The sequence below is a fragment of the Fistularia commersonii genome, chromosome 19 (assembly GCF_037954325.1).
Source record: "Fistularia commersonii isolate RoL2024-O1a breed Wild chromosome 19, RoL_Fcom_v1.0, whole genome shotgun sequence".
Taxonomy (NCBI): Eukaryota; Metazoa; Chordata; class Actinopteri; order Syngnathiformes; family Fistulariidae; genus Fistularia; species Fistularia commersonii.
This window is the reverse complement of record NC_141302.1, coordinates 1,432,294-1,445,368: the sequence shown is the minus strand read 5'-3', so window position 1 is coordinate 1,445,368 and position 13,075 is coordinate 1,432,294. Positions and strand designations below refer to the sequence as shown.

At 47.1% G+C, this 13,075-nt stretch overlaps 2 protein-coding genes and 1 long non-coding RNA gene across 9 annotated transcripts; 1 reads left to right on the top strand and 2 right to left on the bottom strand.

Moving 5' to 3' along the window:
- Window positions 1-942: 942 nt before the first annotated feature.
- LOC147223326 (uncharacterized) lies at window positions 943-6,497 on the bottom strand. Of its 3 annotated transcripts, none has more exons than XM_086165161.1 (7): window positions 6,306-6,497; window positions 4,627-5,113; window positions 3,805-4,260; window positions 3,325-3,724; window positions 2,758-2,862; window positions 2,499-2,552; window positions 943-2,399 (listed from the first exon to the last, which is right to left on the bottom strand). In XM_086165161.1, the coding sequence occupies exons 2-7, from the start codon at window positions 5,098-5,100 to the stop codon at window positions 1,486-1,488; spliced, it is 2,403 nt and encodes an 800-aa protein (XP_086021287.1). In that variant the 5' UTR covers window positions 5,101-5,113; window positions 6,306-6,497; the 3' UTR covers window positions 943-1,485. The 3 variants fall into 3 exon arrangements, with proteins under 3 accessions (XP_086021287.1, XP_086021286.1, XP_086021288.1); XM_086165160.1 differs by having other exon boundaries at window positions 4,627-5,116; window positions 6,306-6,496; XM_086165162.1 differs by having other exon boundaries at window positions 6,291-6,339.
- A 2,023-nt stretch (window positions 6,498-8,520) lies between these two features.
- mogat3a (monoacylglycerol O-acyltransferase 3a) lies at window positions 8,521-12,149 on the top strand. Of its 4 annotated transcripts, none has more exons than XM_086165164.1 (9): window positions 8,521-8,867; window positions 9,305-9,478; window positions 9,562-9,622; window positions 9,698-9,841; window positions 10,092-10,222; window positions 10,472-10,515; window positions 10,601-10,691; window positions 10,777-10,894; window positions 11,688-12,149. In XM_086165164.1, exons 2-9 carry the CDS (start codon window positions 9,311-9,313, stop codon window positions 11,840-11,842), a joined length of 912 nt encoding a protein of 303 aa, XP_086021290.1. In that variant the 5' UTR covers window positions 8,521-8,867; window positions 9,305-9,310; the 3' UTR covers window positions 11,843-12,149. The 4 variants fall into 4 exon arrangements, with proteins under 4 accessions (XP_086021290.1, XP_086021289.1, XP_086021291.1 ...); XM_086165163.1 differs by having other exon boundaries at window positions 8,524-8,867; window positions 9,300-9,478; XM_086165165.1 differs by having other exon boundaries at window positions 8,535-8,867; window positions 10,786-10,894.
- Window positions 10,323-13,063, bottom strand: LOC147223324 (uncharacterized). Of its 2 annotated transcripts, XR_015107524.1 has the most exons (4): window positions 12,922-13,063; window positions 12,578-12,673; window positions 10,789-10,868; window positions 10,323-10,712 (listed from the first exon to the last, which is right to left on the bottom strand). It is a non-coding gene; the product is annotated as an uncharacterized LOC147223324 (long non-coding RNA). The 2 variants fall into 2 exon arrangements; XR_015107523.1 differs by lacking the exon at window positions 12,922-13,063 and having other exon boundaries at window positions 12,578-12,901.
- Between the last annotated feature and the right edge of the window lie 12 nt (window positions 13,064-13,075).

Sequence of the window (13,075 nt, the reverse complement as noted above, 5' to 3'; positions counted from 1 at the left end):
CTGTGGGACGGTGACGTCACAGATAATCGGGGGAAATTAAAATTAAAAAAAAAAAAGAATTAAAACTGAAATGATGAGGATGTTATTTTCTGCCAGAGGAAAGGGAAAAAAAAAGAAACAATGAACACTTATATTAAGGGTGGGGGGGCACCTGTCAATCACTGGGCCACACAGAAAGACAGTCATTCACACAAACATAAATCCAGTCACTTTATCAGTCACATGTCACATATAAACAAACAACAATCACACGTCACATATAAACAAACTATCACAGGTCACATATAAACAAACACTATCACACGTCACATACAAACAAACAACCATCACACGTCATATATAAACATGCAACTGTTGACCTTTTCACATTTAATAAAGACCCACTGCATCCACTGTCATTCACAGCTCATTAAGAGAGACAACATTTGGCTGGTTTTCCACCTTCATATGCTCTAGAGTATAGAGTTACAACCGCTCCCCCTGTCATTCACACGTCAAACAGACTTACAAGCATCCACACATCATTTTGGTCAATGATAATTAATCTGGTTCACACCAGCTGTTCTTGTCAGGACCAGAAGGGGGAGGTTGTTAGCGACAAGGCTTTCGACAGCTTCGGTTTGTAGCTGGTTTTAAATTCCGACTAAAATCGGTGCCTTGTCGGCGCTCGGGATGGGGCTCAAACTTTGGGAAGCTTGAAAAATAAGGGCTAGGTGCGAGTCCAGATAAATCCGGTCCGGACCCGTTCAGGCCGGTAATCCAGACAAGAGGATTCGGACCACGTGGACCAGGAACGGAGGTCCGGATACACAGAACCGGAACAAGAGCGGGTAAGATGCGCTGAGAGCGCACATCGTGACCATGTTCTACTGAGCCAGAACACATGGAGATGTTCTCCTAGTGGATCTGGACCTTGGAGAGAAAACACACATGATGGTAAAATTGGTGAAATGTGACTTTTTAATGCGTTTCTGTAAATAAATACAACGATATGCCACCACGTATCCACGGAAACAGCAGCCTTCTGAAGTCTGTCGGGCCGACGAACGATGTTACCGGTGAACGCGTTGTTTGCTTGTACCTCTGGTCCGTCACCGTCTGCGTTGGTGCTTTTTCCAACTCGGTAAAGGCTAACCGGCGATAACTAGCAGTGGCGGTGTGGTCGTCTGACTGAGGACAAGATCGGTAGAACGCGAGGCATCTCTGCTCCGGGTGGCTCCGTTCGCCGCCTCGAGTTCCCGACAATCGAGTTCCCGATGGACGACTCTTTGGGTCGACGGCGTACCGTTGGAGATGTCTCTCCACGACCGGCTGGCGTAGAACGCGGCATCGCGGCGAGAACCAACACGGGTCGGTTTGTTTTTGGGAGAAAACCCGACACCGTCAGACGCGCCGGACAACATCCTACCCTAATCTCCTCCACAACAAGAAAAGCAAAGTGGACCTTCTCGATCGGGATCGGACCGTCTGTCGGAACTCGTCCACTTAGAAGTGGATGTGTCCGGCGTGCGGGTTGGGTGTGGGTCCACCGGGCGGCATCTCCTGGAGGAGGTTCCTGGCCATCTGCCTGCTGATCGGATAGTTCTGGCCCAGAGGCTCGTCGGTCCACGCCGTCCTGGGTAGCAGCTGGTCCATGTGGGGCGTCGGGAGTCTGTGAGGAAGCACGTAAGGACCGACGGCGGGTTCCCGGTCCAGCAGCTGCCCGGGCGCTCGATGGGACCCGTCGGCGCCGTAATGCGGATCGCCGAGGAGAGAAGCGTCCCGTTCCAGACCCGTCTGTAATCCTTGATTCTGATGGTCCATGTGGTAAAGATGCTTCTTGTGGGCCTGAAGGAGCTCCTGGTGATCGAGGCCGGTATGGCACAGCTGCTTCTTATGGACTTGGATGTGGTCCGGATGGTCTAGCTGGGCCTGGTATTGATGCTTCTTGTGGTTCTGAAGGTCCTCCTGGTCCGGTTGGTCCATCTGGGCCGGATAGGGAAGTTTCCTCTGGTTTTGAATATGGTTCTGGTCCTGATGATCCAACTGAGTGAGATACTGCTGCTTTTTCTGGTTCTGCGTGTGGTCCTTTCCGGGTTGGTTCATCTGGTTCGGCGGCTGCTGCTGCTGCTGCTGCTTTTTCTGATTCGCCGTTTGGTCTTGGTGTTCCTGGTTCTCCTGAAGGTCCATCTGAGCGTGGAACTGCTGCTTCTTTTGGCTCTGGATCTGATTGTGAACCTGGTTTTTTATGTCTTTCCAGTGCCGTCCTCTGAGGACGGGCTCCAGGTCCAAACACCGCTGACAGACCTCCTTCCCCGGCACCGTCTGGAGTAGAACGTGGACCCCCAACTGCCTCCAGACCGCCTCTTTCTCCGCAGAGGACCACGGGCGACGATGGACTTTACGTGGCATTGCGGGGACTGAAAGACGAACGAGACGATCGGGTTACTGGATCTTCTACAGACCGACCGAAGAAAGACGGCGTGTGGTTTTCAGGATCAGGATGCAGGAGGTCCCACCTGTCATCGGGGTCTGCAGTCTGGACTCGACAGGCCTGGCGCTTTTTGACGGAACTGCAGAAACAGGGAAGGTGAAAGGTCTCGGCGCACACTTTCACAAGCAAACCTTTTACACCCAAAATAAAACTATCCATCAAAAAAACTGACTCGCGAGTTCACGTCGGAGTTGATCGGCTTGGTTTATTTTCTTAATCGTCCCCCTCCCCTTTGTGTTGAAGCTCATCCAGTGTGTCGTTAGCGGCGGCTCTTGAAGACTCACCCTGCAGCCTCTGCTCAGCCTCCTCCTGGTTCTGCTCGTCCGGTTTCTTCTGGCTCCGGGACTGAACCAGGCGTTTCTTCAGTTTAGCGGCGGCGATGGCGGCGACTGGGAAAGAATCATACGACCAATAAAGTTTGGCGTGCTTTTTTTTGTTGTCAAACGGTTTATAAACTTGTTTGACTTTGTTTTGGACAATCGGCGCCAACGTGCCGAACGTTACTTCTTGTCGTCGAGAAAGTGAAACGCCCGGAGAGCAACAAGGGTTCTGCTAGTCGTAGACTGAAACCACCGAGGAGCTCCACTGAACGCCACAGGAGGTCTTTCCTACCTGAGGCTATCAGACTTTTTAATTCCTCCTCCTTCAGGCAAAGGGAATCTTCAAATCTTTGTACTTTTTAAGACCTTAAAACACTCGATAGCCTTATTATTCTCCCTCCTTCCTACTATCATCTATCATTGTTATGTTTTGCTTGAAACTCTGGCACAACCATTTCCTTCGGGATAAATAAAGTTGTTCTTATCTTCGCCTACATCTCGAAGCGTAAACGTCTGAGAGAGGCTGGTTACCCGTGTCGGCGTCGGGGGTCATCAGCCCGAGGTTGTCCCACTCCCTCCCCAGCAGGTGGTAGAAGTCGGTGGTCTTCGCCGCTCCTTCCCAATCTCCGTCCTGCACACTTTCTCCGATAGCGATCTCGCAGACCGCTTTCAGAGTGGTTTTGACAGCCAGCGGGGGGCGACTCCACCGATAACCTGACGCCTTCCTTGCCGCGGCAAGTGCCAGACTAAGATGTCCCGGAGCCAGAAGGTCCTGCAGGGTCCGAACGCCAGAGTCTAGAGATTTAGCGGCCAGAAGGAACTTGCCGAGCTTCCTTAGCTTCTGGCTGACATACTCATACCTCTTCTGGCTCATGTCCTGGTTCCCCATCAACTGGTTCCCATATTTGCAGATTAGCCAGTCGGATTTGACCTGCAAAGAGCCACGCAGAGCAGCGTTAGCGAGGACACCGGACCGGATCCGAGGAGGGGCGGAGCGAGAGCCGGCCGGACCTGGTGCGACACGTGATCCTGGTTCATGCGGTGCAGAATCTCGCTGCAACTCTCCGACGCGCCGCTAGAAATCGGCAGGAGGCGAGACGCCGCCGCCTGGACCCTGCAGCGCTTCCTGGGCCGCTCCGCCTCCGAGCTGGAGGCGTGGAGTCGTTTCTTCTCAGAGGTCGGGTCCGCGGGGGTGTCGCGAGGAGTCTCCTCCGGGCGGCTGCGTTCGCCCGAACCGTCGCAGACGGACTCCGCGGCGGAGTCGTCCGTCGCTCCCGCCGCCGGTTTGGGAGCGCCGTCTTTGGACGGGTCCAGAGCTAACTTTTTGCGACACGAAGCCTGGTGTTTCCAGAGGTCGGCGCGCAGGAAGAAGCCGAGGCAAAGCGGGCAGGGGAGGTAGTTTCTGGCATCCACGTCCTCTGAAGGCTGACGCCAGGGGATGATCTCCCCCCGGCCCTGGCGGATCACCTGACCAAACACACGGGAAACAAACCGACAGATGAGGAAACGGTTAACGAGAAAGAAAAACAACACGACGACGAGACCACGACGGAAAGAAACGTATAAACTGACTTGTCTTTCCTACCTGAAGCTATCAGACTTTTTAATTCCTCTTCCCTTCAGCTGCAGGGAATCTTCAAATCTTTGTACTTAAAACCTTAAAACACTTGATAGCCTTAACCTTGACCATTTATATTTGATCGTATTTCTTATTCTCCCTCCTTCCTACTATCATCTATCATTGTTATGTTTTTGCTTGAAACTCTGGCACAACCATTTCCTTCGGGATAAATAAAGTTGTTCTTGAACTAGTAAACACACGGTTGGACAGACCTCGATGTTGTGGAGGTAGTTTCCACGGCAACGCAGTTGTTCTAGCAGCAGGTGGCGCTCCTTGCAGCCCGTCGGCAGCGCGCTGGCGGCGATCACTTCCTGTTCGTCGGCGTGTTTCCTCAGCAGGTGTCGGGCGATCTTCACCTGCGGCCTCCGACAGAAGACGCAGTAATGTTTTTTATCCCATCGCCGCTTGGCGCCGCTGGACAGCCTCTTGACGGTGACGCCCTCCTTCTTCTCCTCCTGGACCCTCCTCTTCCCCTTCTGGAGCCTCCTCTTCTCCTTCGGGCCTCGTCTCTTCTCCGCCGGCCCTCGTCTCTTTCCCCTCGGGCTCCTCCTCGCTCCGCCCGCCGCCGCCCGCCCGCGGGGACGAGGACCGGCGGTCTTCGGCGACTCCTCCGCGGCCAGGGCGACCTGGTCGGCCGGCTTATTCGCCACGGCAACCTCCTCCTCTGTGGTACCGGTGGTCTCCATGGTAACAGAGGACCTGCTGGTTTAACAGCCAAAGGTCATGCGTCAAATTTATTGGCGAATATGCGTTCTGTTGAGGTCAACTAAATACACTTTACTGTTTGTATGAATACATATGTAATCATTGTGTCAGAATAAAAAAAAAAAAAAAAAGCACACTCAAAAAAAAACAACAACCTGAAATAAGAACTCAGAATTAAGAGAAATGAGGAAAAAAACAAAAATGAAATTCAAGATAAAAGAAAAGGTGGTTATCAATTAATAGAAACCCATTCATTCTTTTAACCCATGATCATAAATCATGTTATTTACGCAAACATTAAATACACAGTGAACCAAAGTGTGCTAAAAACACGCCACTTATGGTTTTAATATCGGAGAAGATTTTCATCAAAACGATGAGAAAATCTAGAGACATTATATCATTTTCTGCCAATAAACATCCCTTCAAATAACTGTAGCAGACATGAAATAAAATGTAATGAAAAAAATTGACATTTTGAGAAAATATCTAAAATCCCATGTTTATTTCTACACAAAAAAAAATTCTTGAAAATGTAACAAGAAAGGAGAAAAAAATTAATTGGACGATAAAAGATATTAAAGAGTTTTAAAAAGTACACACACACACACAGTAAGTGTCCTCTATGAAATTAGGAAATAAAAACGTCCACAACCTAACTTTACCTTGAGACTACAACACAACGCACCCGAAAAACAACTTATTGTTTGTTTTTGTCAAAATAAACCCAAAAAAGTTCAGAAATCAATTTTTCGCTCAGCTTTTTGACACAAATAGCAGAATTGCCTCTTTTCAGAACGGAGTCTGGTCACAGCCTCCCGACCACCCACTGCCGGCTAAAGCGGGAGTCAGAGCAGGTCAGCGGATTTTTTATGTTTCCACGTTAAGCGTAACTTATAAACTAACTTGTTCTTCATGGGATAAACCCGCCGGTTGCAACGCCTAAACCGATAGTTCGGGTTGAGAAGCAGGCAGGTAAGTTAAGGTGAAAGGTGTGTCCGATTTGTTTTTGGTTTGTAAGCTAGCGGTGAGAAGCTGCGACGCCGTTAGCTTCGATCCGCTAGCGATGCTAGCGAGCTAACAGCGCGCTAGCGCAACCGAACGACGCGTAAGCGAGTGAAAACGGCCCAAAAGCAGAAACGTAAGTGTGAAATAGCCGAAATACATTCACCTGAGACGGACTCACCCGCTATCGGCTCGCAACTCCGAATTGTCTTGAGATTTCTTCTTGTTTTTGTTTTGTAGCGGAAGTCGGAATCCAGCGGCTCGCGCTCACCATCGCCCCTGCCGCCTCGGGGAGCGGAAGCCGGAAACCGGATCGATCTTCGCACCGCCAGCTTGACGAAGCGTTTTATTTTGAAAACCGGAAGTACTATTATTTTGTCTTTATACTGTGACTTGTAAGGAAAAATCGACATGCATGCTTTTTTTTTTTTTTAATCCAAGATTAAACTTTCCCAGGGTCGAGATTAATTCCTGATGTTTGCAATACCACGTCAGGCAACAATCACAAGATGTACATTTATTTTTTTTAGTCTTTTGTGACATATTACAGTGCCAGAGGAGTGCTTTGCATCATCTTATTTTAATAACAAAGTATTGCTAATCATATCCTGTAATGTGTGTGCATGAGAAACACGCCTTCTTGCAATTCTGAGGTTCAGATCAGTAACATACAATCACTTTCCTCATAAAATTATAATTCATTTAATCAAAAAAAAAAGTAAGAACATTTGAAGAACCAGTAACCTTCTGAGCTTGTCTTACATACACAAAAAAATAAAAATAAAAAATGGAAAAGAGAGCCACTAGATGGATTTGTGGTCGGAATGAATTGCTTAATGTGAGCGGTTTGATTTTTTGAGCAAGAGTAGTCAAATGTTCAGACCTCAGTTGCTCAACGTTGTTCTGAAAGAGCTCCCAGCAGAGAAGCTTTCAGTCTGCTGTTGCAACCAGTCACCCTGCTGATGTGTGTCTAAACCAACCGGCAAAATGTCAGGTCGGTTTGTGCACGCAACACTGCAAAAAGCCTTGATTAATAAAGACAAAAACAGAAATAAAAAAGATAAAATCATTTCAACTGGCTGGCTACGAAGTAACTGTGATAGCTTTGATTTTGCACGTTTTGTTTTCACCCGCTTTTTGTTTTGTTTTGGTTCCGTCACATCACTTTCAAGTTTAGTCAAGTCAGGCTAGATGTTATCTACGTGGAGCTAAATTGCAACATAGTTCTCTGATGACACTTTCCGTATCGAGCAGGTCTGGGCCTCGCTCTTAAAAATGATTTACACAAAGCAAACATTTCAAGCGCTTGGCGACAGCGGCAGGGAAAACATTTTACCGTCCCGAAACCTCGGATAAATCCAAGCGCTTATTAATAATAAAGATCACAATAATGTTTTTAAAAGAAACGTTAATTCAAGGATTCAAGACTTTGATTGTCGTTACGCAGAGCGCAATGAAATTTAGATATAATATATAATGTAATATAAGATCATATAAATTAAGATCCAACTCGTCTTTTCTTCACCTTTTTTTTGCATCTCGATTTACTCTTTTACCTTCTCAGCTCAGAATATGTTTTTTTTTTTGGTGATATTTAACAAAATATCTACATGGGGAAGGCTTCCCATGCTGTGAAAGGTCATTTTCAAAACCGCAGTCAATGAAAAAGATATCTGGAGGAGCTTCGTCACCGCCGAGCAGCCCGGCTCGGATAAGAATTAAAAAATACTTTCCTCCAAGCCGACGGAAAAAGCAAAGTAGGGCTTTATGACAGAAGCATGATTTGCACATCCTTGCACCCGCACTTTGTGAGTTGCACTCAAATGTCTTATTGCGCTGTTCATATTCATATCTACAATATTATTGCGGTGAGTCACAAATGTTGGTGCTTCTTTTCTGTGTGATTTTGAAGTTTCCCAGAATTTTGTGGGTGTGTTTTTGAGGTGCAATTATTTTTTTTTTTTTGGAATTTAGCGGGAACAGCTAGCTGTATTGTGGCTAAACAGAATTGTTGTGTATACAGATTTGTTAATAATAAAAGAGTTGTATCGCAGGCTTGTGTGGCGTCCCTGCGACCAACAACAACAACTTTTGCTCATTTAACAGATGGCTAAATATTTATAAAAACGTTTACACTCTTTCTAACAGTACCTATTTAAATGCGCTGCACAGCTAAGTAGGAATTTCACTGTATTTCTGCACCGTGCGTGACAATAAACGCTGTGAATGTAAATCATTTAGGAGAAAAACAATGCACTTGATTTATTTATACTGAAATGTAATTAAGTGTTTAATATCACGTTTCAAACCCGCTGGAACTACATTAAGATTCAGGCGCACTAAAAAAAACAAAAAACAAAAACAGCCCATCGTGAACGCGCTTCTGGCCGCGGCGCGCGTTCACGACGGCTTTTCCTCCGGACTTCTCATTGGCCAGAAAGTCAACACCCCGGAAGTAGTGTCCGGTGCGCATGCGCAGTGCAGCGTTCCGAGAGAGGAGTGTCCAAAAAAACGTGGGCACCGCGGAGCTGAGATTTTATGAAGCTTCGTAGTTTGATCGAAAGAGAGAGAGAGAGGGAGGGAGAGAGAGAGGGAGAGGGAGGGAGGATAAAAACACGGAGAGCCGAGGCAGACGTCGCTGTCCCGGGTAGGATGGTGGAGTTCGCCCCGCTGGTCATCCCGCTGCGGAGGCGGCTGCAGACGGCCGCCGTGCTGCAGTGGGTCTTCTCCTTCCTGGCTTTAGGTAACTCCCGTGACGGGGCTTCGGTGTTCGGCCGTGGGCGTGGAAACACTATCACTGTCTTTCCATATCTCACATCACTCGATTTATTTAAATCCCTTGCATATTCTCGGGTTCCCCCCCCCCCCCATTGTGTCTGGGAATTTTCTTTTTTAGCCTTTGTGCTTATCATCATATGCAGATTTTGCAAAGTTTCAATGCCTCCAAAATGCACAATTAGTGATGGTTCTTCACTGAACTCACTCAGATTTATTTTAACAATCTGTGCACCGATGCATTATTATCTCCTACCGCCCTGTTTGTTTGCATTTAAATGTTTCCGATGCACCGGGCTTTGCGCTTTGTCGATTTCACCTCATTCTAATAGATATAAAGGAGAATGTTAAGAAACTTTTGCAAATGAGCGCCACTTCTAAGAGTCTCACTGTCTGCCAGCCCAGTGCTGTATGGCGGCCTTCGTCCTCCTGGCTCTCTCTGATTGGTGGGCGTTGGCGTTGCTCTACGCTGGTTGGCTGTGGTTGGACGGGGACACGCCGGTGACCGGGGGTCGGAGGTCACAGTGGGTCAGGAGCTGGAGGCTCTGGGGATATTTCAGCGGTTATTTTCCCATCACGGTGAGATCGGGCTCCGATCGACCACGCCGATCGCTACGGTCCGATGATCCATTCCTCCTTTTTTTTCTTCATTCCTTCCTCAGCTGGTTAAAACGGTTGATCTGGATCCAAAAAAGAACTACATCTTCGGATTCCATCCACACGGTGAGCGGCTGCGACGCCCGTCCTTCCGACCCCTACGACTCGCTTCCTCACCCGTCCGTCCGTCGGCCCTCGCAGGCGTCCTGGTCGCAGGGGCCTTCGGGAACTTCTGCACGGAGGCGACGGGATTTTCCCGCCTGTTCCCGGGCTTGAGGTCTCACCTGCTGATGCTGCCGTTCTGGTTCAGGGTCCCTCTTTTCAGAGACTACATCATGTGTGGAGGTATGGTTTTCAAACCGTCCCGTTATGGGGGTTCTTAGCAGTCGCTTCAAGCGGAGCGGGAGGAGGCAGCAAGCCGCTCTCTGATTGGCCGCGGGAGCTGCTACTGGCTACACACACACACACACACACATGCCGACGGCTGCAGAGCTGCTATGCGAGGTGTTTGGGGGACAAAAACGGGAATCAAACCGGCGATTTAACCCGATCGCCGAAGTGCAAAGAGTGTTTTTACCTGCTGGTCTTTTACCAGGTCTGGTCTCCAGCACCAAGGCCAGCCTGTCCTACCTGGTCAGTCGTCCGGAAGGCGGGAACGTGGCCGTCATCGCGGTGGGCGGAGCCTCCGAGGCTCTGGAGGCTCGACCGGGAGCTTTAACCTTACAGGCGCGTTAGTTTTCCCTTCTTTTAAGCGGTTACGGTGAGACGTCGGTAATTCCGTTTTAATTTTGTAATTACTTTAAAATGAGGAATTTTGTTTAAAAAAAAAAAAAAAATCAATCAATAATTGATAGTGATGGAGAAAAAATACCTTGATTTTTTTATTTTTATTTATTTATTTATTTATTTATTTATTTTAATTTTTTTTTTGTTTGTTTGTTTTATCCGAGTGAAGCTGTTTGCGTTGTCTTTCAGGTGGCAAATCGGAAGGGGTTCATCAAACTGGCGCTTAAACACGGGTGGGTGGGGCTGATGGGGCGGGGCGGCGGCTGTGAGTGGCATCATGCCGAGTGTGTGTGTGTGTGTGTGTGTGTGTGTGTGCAGGGCCCAACTGGTTCCCGTGTTCTCCTTCGGTGAAAACGAGCTGTTCGATCAGATCCAGAACCCGGTGGGTTCTCCTCTGCGCCGGCTGCAGGTCAGTCCCTCTCAGCCCGATCTGAAACCAAAAGATCAATAACGTTAAATAACGTCAATAACGTCGGCCGGAATCTGAATCTGAGCGTCAACAGAACCTTCTGCAGAGCGTGATGGGAGTCACGCTTCCGTTGTTCCACGCCAGGGGAGTTTTCCAGTACAGCTTCGGCCTGATGCCCTACAGGAAACCCATTAACACCATCGGTATGAGAAAAAGGCAAATATGTGTGTTTTGACTGCGGCGTTTGTTTTCAAACACCGAGATCTAAGACCGTTGGCGGTCGTCTCTTTACCCGCGTAATATTTGTCTTAAAGTTAAGCAACGTTTATTCGACGTTTAGATAAACCTGCCCGATTCTTGTGGGACAACATCAAGAATAAAATTAAAAAGAGAATATATAATTAGAATACGTACCCTCCGTTCCTTCTATCATACTATTGTGCACTCCTTACCTCACTTTTTACTAAGACACTTATAGTTTTATCACTTGTTTACTAAGACACTTTATAGTTTCACTGAGACACTTTATAGTTTATTTTTATTTCTAATTCTGCCTTTTTCTTTTTATTATTTATTACTGTTATATTTTCTGTAACTCTGGCACAACAATTTCCTTCGGGATTGATAAAGTTGTTCTCATCTTATCTTATCTTATACATATGTGACTATCCATATACAAGTAGTTCAAAGTTTATCTATCATTGTTACATTTATTTTTACAGTTGGGCCTCTTTCGTCTGTTAACCAGACATTTGTTTCCAAGTATTTGAGACGAGATGAGAACAACTTTATTAATCCCGAAGGAAATTGTTGTGCCAGAGTTTCAAGTAAAAACATAACAGTAATAGATAATAGTAGAAAGGAGGAATAATAAGAAATACTTGAAATATAAATTGTCTTTAACTGTTAACTACAAAGATTTGAAGATTCCCCGCAGCTGAGGGAAGAGGAATTAAAAAGGAATAAAAATTGAATGTGATTCTTCTTGTTTCCCAGTGGGGAGGCCGATCCCGGTGTGTCAGACTCCGAGCCCGAGCGGCGACGACGTGGAGATTCTCCACAAACTCTATCTGGAGCGGCTGAGCGACTTGTTCGAGGAGCACAAGATGAACTACGGCTTGCAGGAGCACCAGCATCTGACCTTCACGTGACCCTCCTCCGTAATCTACACCCACGCGACCTTTTGACCTCACAGCGACCGCCGAGCGGAATCCCTGGCGCCGGCCGGGACGCCGCTCCGCCCGTGCGCCGCCGCCTCGGATGCCGACGTGCGACGGAAAGCGGGGCTTTTTGTTTCGGACGGAGGCGCTAAAAAATACCGGCGTCGCATTTCCACAAACGCGATCAATAAGTGACTCGTTTTTTTTGATCAAGAAATTCTACATTTTTATGCAAGTGGTTTGTAAACACCGAACACAACAAATGTCAAGATATACGATAATAAAAGGTGTGAAATTCTGGGTTCTGGTTTCTTGAAACATGAAATGACAACGTTTAAAGCTTCAGCTGACAGACCAAACCTGCTTATTTTTTTCTTTATTTAAGTCAAAGCTTCTTTAAACGCTTAAATCTTAACTTAATCCTAACATCGAAACATTATTTTGTGAGAAAATCTTTAATTCAATCATTTCGTGGAGACAAACGATCCCCTATGTTTCCACAACGTTTGTTCACTTTATTCTTGTCGATGTTGGTATTTTTCTAAAGAGTGTAACAATTCAATGAAACACTCTGACCAGCTCACTTTAAAGTGGAGAAGTTACATCACAAAACAGATATTTCAAAATATGTGATTGCGAAATCTTTCTTTCTAACCCTCTCCTCTGCGTCCGCTACCCGAAAACCGAAAACCGACTACCTCTCCCTCCGTCGTAAACCTTTCTGACCTTCCTCTCGACCTCCTCCGACCTCGGCGTGCTTCTTTCCAGATCTCCACCGACCCTCCTCTGTCCGCGTCCCAAAACACCTCAATCTGACTTCATCTCACATGCAAAAAAACAAAAACAAAAACAAAGGGTTAATTTTTTTTTTTAATGCTATGGAACAAACATAAAAACTGGAGAAAAAAAAAATCACAAAGTAATAAAGAATGACTTCTTTGACATCCTTAACCCCCTCTTCTGGACAAACAGAGAAAAAACAAGAAAAGCAGAAGCAGGAAAGTTGAGTTACAATAAGATTTTATCTTTGTTATGGCAACTTGAAGCTACTCTGCGCATGCGCAGCCCACCTCTCTTCCTCTGCTGCTCGGACGCGATGACAGTGACGATGAAGATGATGAAGAGGATGGCGGCTTCTCCCTCCGAGGATTAGCTGCTGTTTTGAGACAAAACCACGAGAAAGGTGGGAGGAAAGAGAAGAGGAAAGAAACGAGGAAAAACTTT

Excerpts from the sequence above, each read along its gene's own strand:
- LOC147223326 (XM_086165161.1), bottom strand. The coding sequence starts at position 5,100 with ATGGAGACCACCGGTACCACAGAGGAGGAGGTTGCCGTGGCGAATAAG. Across the intron at positions 2,863-3,324 it reads GACCCCCGACGCCGACACGG|TCGCCGCCATCGCCGCCGCT; the intron begins GTAACCAGCCTC and ends ATTCTTTCCCAG. Across the intron at positions 2,553-2,757 it reads GGCTGAGCAGAGGCTGCAGG|TTCCGTCAAAAAGCGCCAGG; the intron begins GTGAGTCTTCAA and ends CTGTTTCTGCAG.
- mogat3a (XM_086165163.1), top strand. The coding sequence starts at position 8,663 with ATGAAGCTTCGTAGTTTGATCGAAAGAGAGAGAGAGAGGGAGGGAGAG. Across the intron at positions 9,842-10,091 it reads AGACTACATCATGTGTGGAG|GTCTGGTCTCCAGCACCAAG; the intron begins GTATGGTTTTCA and ends GTCTTTTACCAG. Across the intron at positions 10,692-10,776 it reads CTCCTCTGCGCCGGCTGCAG|CGTCAACAGAACCTTCTGCA; the intron begins GTCAGTCCCTCT and ends TCTGAATCTGAG.